Source organism: Haemaphysalis longicornis, unplaced genomic scaffold, assembly GCF_048455015.1.
Source record: "Haemaphysalis longicornis isolate Haplotype H1 unplaced genomic scaffold, Haemaphysalis longicornis Haplotype H1 scaffold_10, whole genome shotgun sequence".
In the NCBI taxonomy this organism is placed as follows: Eukaryota; Metazoa; Arthropoda; class Arachnida; order Ixodida; family Ixodidae; genus Haemaphysalis; species Haemaphysalis longicornis.
In genome coordinates, this window is record NW_027526204.1 from 103,694,789 (window position 1) to 103,707,312 (window position 12,524).

At 50.1% G+C, this 12,524-nt stretch overlaps 1 protein-coding gene across 1 annotated transcript; it reads right to left on the reverse strand.

The window, feature by feature from the left end:
* Positions 1–656: 656 nt before the first annotated feature.
* Positions 657–1,178, reverse strand: LOC144159996 (uncharacterized). The gene is made up of 2 exons (XM_077691623.1): positions 1,041–1,178; positions 657–947 (listed from the first exon to the last, which is right to left on the reverse strand). The coding sequence occupies exons 1-2, from the start codon at positions 1,176–1,178 to the stop codon at positions 657–659; spliced, it is 429 nt and encodes a 142-aa protein (XP_077547749.1).
* Positions 1,179–12,524: the final 11,346 nt, after the last annotated feature.

The window sequence follows — 12,524 nt, forward strand, 5'->3', positions numbered from 1 at the left end:
CGTAGACCCCTTGGCCGTGAGGCGATTGATCGTTTCGCCCTTGGTTCGGTGTTTCTCGATTAACAGGCCCAGCACCCGGATCTTCTCGACCTCGGGAATCACCTGACCTCTGTTGGTTCTGATCTTGATCTTCTCGTGCTCAGTTGGCTCGGTCTTCTTTCTTGCTCCCTTCAGCGGTAACACCAGGAATTCTGACTTGCTGGGGGAGCAGATCAGACCCGACCCGTCAAGTTGGGCCTCGATGGCGTCCACCGGTCTCTGAAGGGATGCCTCGATGAACCCGTTGCTGCCACCCGGGACCCACAACGTGATGTCATCAGCGTATATCGTGTGCCGCACATCCGTAAGCGCTTCTAGGCGCCGGCCAACGCTGATCATCACGATGTTGAAGAGCAGTGGTGATATTACCGAGCCGTGCGGGGTCCCGGAGATTCCGAGCTGCTTTTCCTCTAGCTTCAGGTCACCGACTTGGATTTCTGCCGTTCTGTCTGTCAGGAACCCGCGTATGTAGTTGTAGGACCTCTCTCCGAGGTTCAGCTTGTTGCCCTGGGCCAGGATCGCAGAGAGCTTGACCTTGTCGAACGCGCTCTGCAGGTCCAGCCCCAGCACCGCCTTGTTGTCCCGCGTCCTCGTCCTGTCGTAGATCATTTCCGCCTTCACAGCTTTCCCCTGAAGCCGAGCATCGACTCCGGGAACAGGTCCTCTTCCTCCAAGTAACGCTGCCAGTGGTTCATCAGAACGTGCTTCATTGACTTCCCAACGCATGAACTCAGGGAAATGGGCCGGAGGTTCTCAATGCTCGGTGGCTTTCCGTGTTTTGGTATAAGGATCGTCTTCGCCGTCCTCCATTTCTTGGGTATGCTGCCCGACTTCCAGCACTTGTTGAACAGCGCCGTAAGACTCTCTATTGCCGTCTCGCTGCCATTCTTTAGGGCTTTGTGGGTAACCTTTTACGGGCCGGCCGCCGAGCGACAGTTGAGTTCGTGCACCGCCGCTCTGATCTCCCAGACCTAAATGCCTCTGTCGAGCTTCTCGTTTGCCTCGCCCCGGTAGTCTGGGTGCGACTCCTCCGGGCTCGTTGGCAGGTACTTGTTGATTCGTCTTCGCAGCTCGTCTTCTCCTAGCTCGCAGATCGCTCCATTGAGGATCTTGGCCAGCTTGTCTTTTTGATAAGACATCGTTTGCCTCTCATCGAGCAGGTGCCGTAACATGGCCCACGTCTTTCTTTCCATTGTGCATTTGGCCGTCGGCGGCGCTACATGTCTCGAACCACTGCTGCCGGCAGAGCGTGCGGCAGTGCTTCTCGATCGCGCGGTTGAGTTTGGCCACCTTTTTCCTCAGGCGCCTGTTGGTGCGTTGTTTGCGCCATCTCTCCTGTATCGTCCTTTTCGCCTCTAGCAGGTGCGCCAGGAGGCTGTCGATCGTTTCGAGTTCTTCCTCCGTCTCGATTTCCTTGGTGGCTCCCACCATCGCTTCCAAAATCCTGTTCGTCCACGTCTCCACGTCGTCCGTGTTGTCAGTCTCTGCTGCGGTCAGCAGGTCCCTGAAGAGATCCCAGTCCGTGATTTTATGGATTCGTCTCTCTTCAGTCTTGCCTCGCAGCGGAATCTTCACCTCGATAATGAAGTGGTCGCTGCCCAGATCTTGGCCGCTGTTGTGCCACTCGAACTCTTTCTTCCCTTTCGGCGCCCGCACGAGCGTCAGACTCGGCCTCGTATCCCGGCTGACCGAGTTTCCGGTGCGTGTGGGTTGCGACGGGTCCGTAATCAGGGTGAGTCCGGCGTCCGTGTAGTCCGTTAACAGGTCTCTCCCCTTGGCGAGTGTCTTTCCGTAGCCCCAAGTCTGGTTCGGCGCCTTGAAGTCCCCGCACACCACCAGGTTGTCTTGCGGTCTTGCCATCTTGCAGGCCTTGTGTAGGACTGCTTTGAATTTCTGTTTGGCGTTGGCCGTGCTGCTGTAGATGTTCATCAAGAGCGTGCTCTAGTTCTTCTTCCCTCCCGTTATGATTTCGACGAACGTGTGTTGCATGGCCGAATTCTTGACTCCCTCCCTGTCTACGTAGTTGAGACCTTTCCTCACCAGGGTGCAGACGCCCCGTCCTTTGCCGTTGACGGCGTGGCTGGGCGGGCTGGCGTGGGTTCTGTACTCCGGGAGTCGGGTCTCCTCGACGAGGGTTTCTTGTAACATTATTACGTCCGGTTTCCTGATTTTTCGCTGTACGTGTTGCTGCAAGACCGCCTTCTTGCTCATGAAGCCGTTGCAATTCCAATGCTAGACCTTTAGGGTTTTTTCTTGAGACCTTATAGTCTGATTTGGTTCGCGATCCATGCTTGAATGCTGTTCATCTGTTCCGTCAGTTGCCGCAAGGCCGTCGCCGTCTGTTGCACCACTTCTGAGATGCCCTTTCACGTGTGCTCTAGAACTCGGGCTTCCAGTCGTGTCACTTTGTCTCCCAGTCGGTTCCCGTTGTCTCCGAGTTTGTCTATCCGCTCGGCAAGTTTGCGTTCGCGGAGGTTCTCGACCGCCCTTTTGTTGATTGGCGGCTCCGATGACGCTGTTGGCCGTCTCCCGGTCTCCTTGACGTCTTCTTCCTCTGGTTTTTCCTGTGGCCTTTGCATTGTCGACGGCTGCTGCGGTTGCTGCGGTTGCTGTCGTGTGTTGGCTTTCGTCCATTCCTTGATTTCCTCCATTTGCTTGCTGTTTCTCTCTATGGCCTCGCGCAGCTGCGCGTTCTCCCTTCGGAGCGCGTCATTCGCCTCCCGCAGCGCCTTGATGACCTCGCTCTACGCGGAGCTGGAAATGCTTCTGCCTCACGTCGAGCTCGACGCGCGCGACGGTGGGGTGACCTTTACTCTCCCGACTCCTCTGCTGCCGGCCACCTGCGCCCAGTTCATCCGTTCTCCCGATTTCAAGCGACCTTTGATCGCTCCGCGGTTGACGTTATTGTTACCACCGCCGATAACATCTCCGGTTCGGCTCTTCGAGCGTGATGCACGCCCCTGGCTTTTTGCCCTTTCGCCGCCTCCTGGTGTGAGGGCCGGGAAGTTGCTCAGTGCAAGCTTCTCCCGTTCTTTCATCAGCTCCTCTTGTGCAGCCATCTTTCTTTCCCAGCGCCTTTTCGTAACGATTTACGGTATCTTGAACTTGTTCTGGCAGCCCTTGCCTCCCGTCGGATGCTTTCCGTCGCAGAGCTTGCATTTCGGCTTGCAGATATCCGCGTGGCCCTCGCCGGGGTTGTTGGCCCCGCAATCGAAGCACACCCGTGTGTTAGGCGTTCGGCACACGTCCTTCCTATGTCCCACCTTGCCGCATGTCTTACGCACATCATAGTGTTTGCGGTATAGGCCGCATTGCATTACTGCCGGCCCATAAAACCCGTAATCGGGTACCTTTTCGCCCTCGAACGCCACAATCACCGTGCATCTTGGGGAACAGCGCGAACTAACAGGGACACAATAAGAAAGAAGTGGACAGGACTAGCGCTGACTTTAAACTCGATTTGTTGGAAAAGACGTAACTACTTATACATACACAGAATCCTCCTCCCCCACCACGCCACGTGTCCACACCAGCCAATGACATACTGTCACGACCAAAACACTCCACTGTTGACAACGCACCTTTCTTAACACTGGAACACCTTATCGCGACGACCGCTCCAAATAACCCAATTCTTTTTCGCGCAGGACGCAGGGGCCCCTCGCAAGGATAAAGGCAGCTTTCCAGCTTGAATTCCCCTTTAGAGGGTCCGCACTCGACCAGGGTCGAATGTATCCATTAAAGAAACCGGTGGGTGCCCGGCGGTACGCGGATTAGTACCCCGTAACTCCAGCATACGAGAGAGAGAGAGAGAGAGAGAGCTCTTTATTAGAAGAAAGCAGGGAGGTCTGCAGGCATGTATTCGCCCACATGCTACTCTGCGAGGATGGGGTGAAAGGAATAAAGGCCCTAAAGAAAGTAGGGCGAAAGAGAGGGGAAAAAAGGAAGAAGTAAAAGAGAAGGCAACATAGAGTGTTCCGTGGGTCACGTGAAAGTTCAGGTGGATTCACAGGATGACGGTGTATAGTTCTACACTGTCTCTGCGACGCCGATATCGTGTAAATAATCAAACAGTGCATCTAACACTTTTCGCTAGGATGATGGAGATGACCATGGTCCAAGAAGAGCTTTCAATGAAAAGGTGATTGCTGTACCTGTGAGTCGTCGCTGCGGTCAAAGGAAGTTGCATTTTTTCAGCAGTCTCGTTCTATAGAGGCGATTTCTCGCGCCAACAGCGTCAACTTCTTAAGCGTTGTAGTCCCGCACAAGAACCCACCGCCAGGACAGGGAGTTGGTTGTACCTATTTTCGCGATAGTTGACCGGTGCCACGATAGCACTCTACACCATGCTTCACACCGCCAACCACTTAGTGAGCGCGTTTCATCAGCCACTTTTAGCTTAACGTTTTTTACCGTCAGCTGTGCTCCGTTAGCAGGAGGGAGCGCCATCGCGCATGCGCGGCGCGCGTGGCCGCGAGCGGCATTCGCTCCGGTTGCGCTGATCAGGCCGCCGGTACCGGAGCGGGCCGTCAGAAACGGTCAACTAAAACCCTATTGAAACACTCTTGCACGTTCGTTATCTTTGCTGAACTGGTAAGTGCGATCCATGCCCTGTGACAGGAGAATGTGGCGGCACATGCTCGCGGAGAGCCCTGACTATAAGGTGGCCGTCTCGTGAATTGCAGCCAGTCTACGTGTAGGAGTAATTCCCGTCGAAACACGAAGAAACGAAAGCGAAGAAACAGACGCAAACACGATTTGGCCCTAAAGACGTCTGATAATCGCTGACGTTCGCATTGAAATTATGTAAGCAGGCTTAAGTGTCTGAGAATTTTTGAGCTTCTTATGACGACAGTACATAGGTGTATAATTCTATTCCCTTACCGAAACAGAATACGTAGTCTATTAGAAATCCATGCATTGAAGGCAGTAAGATGTTTGCTGCATGTCCGTAATAAAAGTTCATTGCCTGTGTAATGACAACAGTTTACAAATTACCAGTTAAATTGGCCCAATAAAAACGCAACACAGAGTCTGTTAAAACTCAATATAGCGAATAAATGCTGATTGAATTTTGGGGATAAAGAGGTTATTGACTTTCTATCGGCCGCAGTTTATAAGATGAGAGTTTTGGTATACTGTATAAAAAAGCAATATGAAGTGTATTAAACTTGACTTCAAGACATATGAAGCGTATGTATTTAAGGCAATTGAATGTTTGGGGAGTTCGTGCGATAAAAGGTTTACGACTTCCTCATGGATTCAGTCCATAAAGTACCAGTTTTTATTGGCTTTCTATTCACTACATAGAATCTAAACACAAAGTTTATTCAACTAAAAGTTAATCTTCAAGGGGGCATTGAAATCACGGCTCCTTGTCATGTACATCCTACGGGACGGGTGATACTAATCACCTTGAGCTCCGCTTCCTTGCATCTCTAGATTGTCAAAAAATTCGTGTTGCCTTGGTGTTGCTCCGCTTACAAAAGCTGATACACCTAGATCCGAAATACACTATTGCAATCATCATTATCATCATCATCATCATCATCATCTCCAGCTTATCTACGCCCACTGCTAGGCAAAGGTCTCTCCCATTATTCTCCAATTACCCAGCTCCTGTGCCAACTGTGACGAATATCCTTGCAAACTTCTTGATCTCATCGGTCCATCTAACTTAACTTTCTGCCGCCCCCTGCAACGCTTGTCTTCTCTAGGGATCCACTCTGTTACCCTTAATGACCAGCGGTTATCTTGCCTGCGCATTAATGCCATGCCCACGTCCATTTCTCCTTCCTAATTTCCACCAGTATGTCCTTAACCCGCGTTTGTTCCCTGACCTACTCCGCTCTCTTCTTGTCCCTTAATGGTACACCTATCAATTTCCGCTCCATTGCCCGCTGAGTCGTTCCCAATTTAAGTTGAACCCTCTTAGTGAGCCTCCAAGTTTTTGCCCCGTAGGTGAGTACCGGTAAGATACAGCTGTCATACACTTTCTTCTTCAGGGACAATGGTAGGGTACTATTCATTATCTGAGAATATCTGCCATATGCACTTCACCCCATTTTGATCCTTCCAATTATCTCTGCCTCATGGTTGGGATCCTAAGTAGACATATATGCTTTTGTCTTCCACGGCCTCGCCACCTATCTCAAACCGCTGTGCTGTCCCGAGGTTATTGATCATTACTTTGGTTTTCTGCATATTAATTTTCAGGCCCACGTTCTACTCTGCTTGTCCAGTGCTGTAAGCATGCTTTGCAATTCGTCCCCCGAATTACTCAGCAAGGCAACGTCATCAGCAAATCTGAGGTTACTGAGGTATTCTTCATTAACCCTTACTCCCACCTGTTCCCAATTCAACGTTCTCAATACTTCTTGTAAACATGCTGTGAATAACATTGGAGAGATTTTGTCTTCTTGTCTGACGGCCTTCCTTATAGGCATTTTACTGCTGTCCTTATGGAGGATGATTGTAGCTGTGGACCCATTGTAGATATCCTCTAGTATTCCTACATAACGCTCATCTACCCCCTCGTTCCGAAATGCCTGAATGACTGCTAGGGTTTCGACCGAATCAAATGCTTCCCTTTTGTTCCCTCTTAAACGCTGCCGCAAAGTGCCTACGCGAATGCTGGTATACCATATTTATGCAGGAGATGTGCTTTGGGAAACCCAACTCAAATTCCCATGAGCACGTGAACGCGTTGGTGGTCTTGTGGTGTCACCTAACGAAACCAAACTCTACCACGCCATACTCGTACCGCGACAAACTACACGAGCACTGAAAATTTGCAAGTAAAGCGGAATACAAATTTGGTGTCTGAACAATCGGTCTTTGACTGTTCCTGGTTTTGCGACACACAAGCTGTTGTCTGGTTCGCAGCCAGGTTCTAGCGCAGAACAAGTTGCTGCTGCGTGGGGAAATCGAGCATTATCGTGGAAAGCTGAGTTACCACGTCGTCCCCGATAAATAAGTTCACCTCTCGTGTTTCACCAAGCCCTCCAGGTGTGCTGTAAATACTTTCTCGGAAATCGTGCCCGTATGTCTGACACCTCCTTATAGGAAACTTGCCACTCTTCTATGAAGCGTTATCGTTCCCGTACGTAAGTTGTATTGTATACCTTCTAAGATCACTAAGTGGGACTCCTCTGCATTGTGGTCCCCCAATGTCCCTGCCCCTGCGGCGGTCTTTACTTGGTAAAACGACTTTTCCTAAAATATAAACACCGTGCAAAAACGTATATTATACTCCCTCTAAACCCCGTTGCTAGGTAGATGTTGAGTAGTTTTTCCTAAATCCAGCCTGTTTCCTTGGTTGTTCGAACTACAAAATATTACTTCTGCGGTTAACTATTATCTTAGTAAATATTTCGTAATCAACGCAAACTAAGCGCACAGCCCTGCAATGTTCAAGTTATCTTACGTTCCCTTCTTCTGAAATACAGCTGTGCTGTTATTCATTCATGCTAGTAGTGCCTTTATGTCCTCAGGCATTGTGGGAATAACGATACTGGCTTTTCTAGTACACCACTTAAATTCCTTCATGGATCAGTGTTAGTATCGCGGGAAATGCGGCTTCGTCTGTCTGGTCTCCTGAGCAGCTTTTCGCCCCGCCTTAATAAGTTGTTCCTGTAGCCTCAAGAATCAAGTTTGTTCGGTACTGCTTTCTCGTGTAACGTTCCTAGTGCATTAACCTGCGCAGAATTTTTCCTCTACTTTGATTACATCATCCATGTTATTTCTCACGTTGCGAGCGTCATCTTTCAGTTAATACGTTATGTATATAACTCCCAATATCTGCATACCCTATGTATCTTTTTAGGCTGCGACTCCTCCCTCATGGTCCTTCAATCACTGCCGTCGTGTCGGCATGAACTTCCCTTCTGTTGCTCCAGTTAATCAATTTTGACAGCTCCGCCTATTCGGTGTGCTCCTGTGGTCTTAAAGCTTTGACACTTCAGAGTTTCTGAATTAGTTTCCTTGTTTCAGCCTTCCTTCAATTAGTTTCCGTGTTTCGTGTCGATATCAATGGCTCTTACTATAGCATATACGATCACATGCACTGCATTTTAAAAAAAGACATAGCCACTCGGGTGTGACGCATCACTCGTAAAGTTCATGTCTACTGTTTTAAGGTTTAGGTCTGCTGCGTGCATGTCATGTTAGCTTTTACTTTATCGCAGAATTGATGACTCACAGCGGAAGCTTTCCGGGTAAGAAAGGTAAAGTCGACAACTTTGTCTCAGTTAATTGGCAAATAAGTGCATGGAGGGTGCCCTATTATAAACAAGCAATTCCGAAAATTCACCAAAAGGGCAAGCACAAGAAAAAGTATGAAATGCAACATGCGTACGTGGGAATTGTAAACAAAATTCTAGAGGCGCAACGCTGACCTTCCACTCACTCCTACTTAGCCGTGCACATGTATAACCACTGCTCTTCATAAAAGGGAACCCGTTTAATTTTCTTAAGCAATGCGATAAAACCTAATCAATGACGCCAGTCCAATTTGTGTGTTAAGCTTTCCCAAATGTGGTATATCTTCCCTTTTCATTTAAGAAGATATAGACCCAAATGCTCTTGTTTCGGATTGTATATTTGGTTTGCCACATAGATTGAATTTTCCAAAAGTGTTGTCTGCTCTGCATAAGGGAATGGTGCAAAGAGCGTTAGTTAAATATCGGTTTAAATGCCACGTCAATGCACCGTGTAACATACGCTGTATATGCGGAATATATTTTTTAGCAGACAGCACGTATTTCTACTACGTGAAGCATGCGCATTACTTAGGTGATCTGAAACATTTCATCCTTCAAAGAATGCCTAACCTTAAGTCAGGCATATCATGCCGATACTTAACTGCTCCACCGAGTGGACCATATCATAAGAACTGTATTAAACGCTTAAACAATTTCTTAGTACGGATGAACAAGTGGCAAGAAACTTGGAGTGTTTGATTTACTTCCTACGCAACGCCATTCCGAGTGCGGGTGCCAATCTCCACAACTCATTCTTTAGGGGCGCCTCACGACGATGAACCAGACAAGAACTAGAGTTCTGCATAAGCAGAAATACTTACGCATTCTAGCAAGGGCATAACACCTGGTTTAATACCTACTGTACAGACGTTGTGCATACACTGTACGTGATGTCTCTTGAATGCGAGCTTAAGCATATATTGTCAGCGGGGTTTTGGGCCTGCTTTGCAAGTGCTACGAATAAACAATTTTGAAGAAAACCAGGATTTACACTTTCGCTATATTTCAGTGCTTTCTGGTGTGACAATCTTAAGTAGACTTGATTGATTGATTGATTGATTGATTGATTGATTGATTTATTGATTGATTGGTTGGCTGGTTGATTGATTGATTGATTGATTGATTGATTGATTGATTGATTGATTGATTGATTGATTGATTGATTGATTGATTGATTGATTGATTGATTGATTGATTGATTGATTGATTGATTGATTGATTGATTGATTGATTGATTGATTGTCGGGTTTAACGCGCCGACGCAACGCAGGCGATGAGGCTCACCGTAGTGGAGGGCGCCGGAATAATTTTGACCACCTGGGGATCTTTACGTTTGCCGAAATCTCGTACACACGGGCGTTTTTGCTTTTTGCTTCCATCAGGAAAGCGTAGAATTGATGCTCTTGCCTTTACGATTCAGTGAACTCCTACGAGCCCGACCTGTTTTCCCAATGACATGTTTATCCCCGGCTACAGAGAAAATTTGCCATATGTGCGAGCACGTAACAATGAACTTGGTTCCATGTTAATCGTTACTACAATTAAACCCGTAATATATCCTCACATGTTTTTGAACCGAAATCGTCATACTGGCTTCATTTGGTCGCATTGCAGTGACTGGAGATCACCAGCCATAAGTGGAAAGTTCTATTGAGAGTAGAGCTGGCAGAATTCGGAACTCCGATAGTATAAAGACAGTGAAAGATTTCCGATTCACGGTAAATAATATGAACGCTTAATCAAAGCCGAAGATGAAGTTTCAGACACTCAACGAAGAGGATATGAAGAGGTTCTGGTGACTTGAGGTTTGGTTTTGACAAAAACCACTGCAGGCCCCATAAACAAATGCCGTTACGAGTTTCCCGCGCAGGGAATTTCGATACTCAGCAAGAAGTGCACAAAAAACAGGCAAAAGACATCACTGAGTCACTGGTATGCTTTCCCTGTCATACTGGTCGAGAAAATACGACACCTGACAATTAAATGTTGTGGGGATCCTGGCGCCCGAGCCATTGCGCGATCGCTAGGTTTGTGCCCTTGCGTGGCGCTTTTCCCCTCTCTCCCCGAAATGCCGGCTCGTCTCGGCGCCACTGTGTAGAGCCGAGCGGTCCTGTCAAACTCCTGCCTGAGGTGAAGGCTGCAGCGACCCTTGCTGCGATAAAACACTGTCACGCAGCGGGCGCTCCGCCCTGGTAGTGAAGCTAACCTCACCTCATTGGTCCGTTTGAACGATGCCCGAACCCGACTCTCGCCGGGGACGCGAACGCGCGCCCTGCGCGGGGGTCCGTTCGGAGAGACGCTTCCAGGACGCTGAAGGCGTTGGCCGAAGGTATGTGACGCTTTCTTTACCAGCCGGCTACAACTCTGTTGCGCCGGCGAAAGCCCACGAGCCCTTCCGGCTGCGGCCCGTGCCTAAGGCTGCTCCTGTCGCCCCTACGCTTGCATATAGTAAGGCCGTACCTACCACTCGACGATCACGCCGTGCAGTACGCGCCTGTGAGCGAATGGGCCCCGTCTCTCTCGCTACTGCGAGCCGATCTGGCCAGCACGGCGATGCGCGCGCGCGCACAACGTGCGCGCACCCCGGAATTTGCCCTGACAGAAGAGCCCACTGGCTTTGCGCCGACGAAACGCGCGCACTTGCGCGTGGCGCCCGATCGCCCCTTTCACCTAACGGGAAGTACGTACTTGTACTGTAAATTATGTAATTGGGAATGTAAAATATGTTTCTAGAACGTTAGTATAAAATAAACGTCTTCCCTCCGTACCCTGGGCATATTCCTTTGTCGCCCCTTTCTCCACCGGCCCAACAGAGGCGGTGTTGATTTGGGCGACGGCGTTTCAGTTTCGTGAGCGTGCTCAACGAGCTCGAACCCGCGGTGGTTCCTCGCAGTGTGCATGAATGCCTGCCTTGTGCAATGCTAGGGTTATGCATATTGTGAGGTAGAGAGACCACGAACTGGCGCCCAACGTGGGGCCATTGGCTCATTAGCCTTTGGCCGCTAATTAAGCTGAGTACGCAACCGGAACCAGTCTTAACGCTTATCCGCTAGCGGTAGCTGCTACGGGGACGAGGCGACTGCCCCTCCGTACGCGAGAGTGCTTGCACCCCTCGTTTACGCAGACCCACGGGGGAGTGCGACGGTGCAACCGCGCCCCACTGGAGCGGCGGTATACCCATTCCGGGAGAAAGACCACAGCCGCCTCTCGGAGTAGTGCACGCGAGATTTATGCTCTTTGCCGTCCCATGAGAGCAGAGCACGAACGTGGTAGTTGACGCGCTATCTCGTGCTTCGTAATTCATCGAGATTCATTGTCCAAGTGTGACTTTAGCCGGCGGCGCAAAAGCGTGTGCCCGTAAAGGAGGCAAAATTGACAGCCGTTGAGTGGAGGAAGAGGGCCCAGAGTTGAGAAAGAGCGCGCGGACACCCCGCAGAGAGGGGTAGGCGCTTTTCGCGAACTCCATGCCGCCGGAAAGCGGACGGGCCTCGGCTGTAAAACCAAGGGGAAGAAATGCCCCGTTGCACGGAGGTCGTATTCAGCCGGAAAGAGCTAGTAGCCGGCCAGCATAATGTCCCATTTTGTCGCGGGATTTGCGACGGTCTCTGGGAGACAATTTTTTTAGTTTGATTTTTTTTAGACGCCGAGACGCAGCTTGTCCTGCTGCGGGCGTGCGCCGAGATGCTACTTGTCTTGTAGCAGGCGCGGGAGGGGGGCGGAAGTCAGCGTGTGTCGCCGACGCCCCGGGGGACTCATTTGTGCTGGTCGGTGAAAGACTCGTGCTGAAGTACGTAGCCGCCGATAATGGGGCAATTGGCCCATTCAGTATGGTAACCCCCAAAGTTTGAGGTGCGCACTGCTGCGCTACGCTCATGACCAACCATTGGCCGATTATTCAAGGCGCTCCAAAGTTTTCGATGAACTGAGTCGCTCCGTGACCTGGCCCGGCACGAAGCGATATAATTTCGCTGTTGCCGGTCCTGCCATGTCTGTCAAACGGCGAGGGCGCACGATGGGAAGCCGCCTCGAATTGTGAAGCCATTTGACAGTATGCGTCCTTGGCAGGTAGTTCCTTGCGACTTGAAGGGACCTTCACCGAGAAGCAAGCACAGCTATTACTTATACGGTGTCACGGGCTGACTATTTGGCGCTAGAGCACAGTGGCTCTGCGCGGTGATGACAAGGCACCCAGGCTTATCCAGGCATCTCTCGGCCAGCACATCA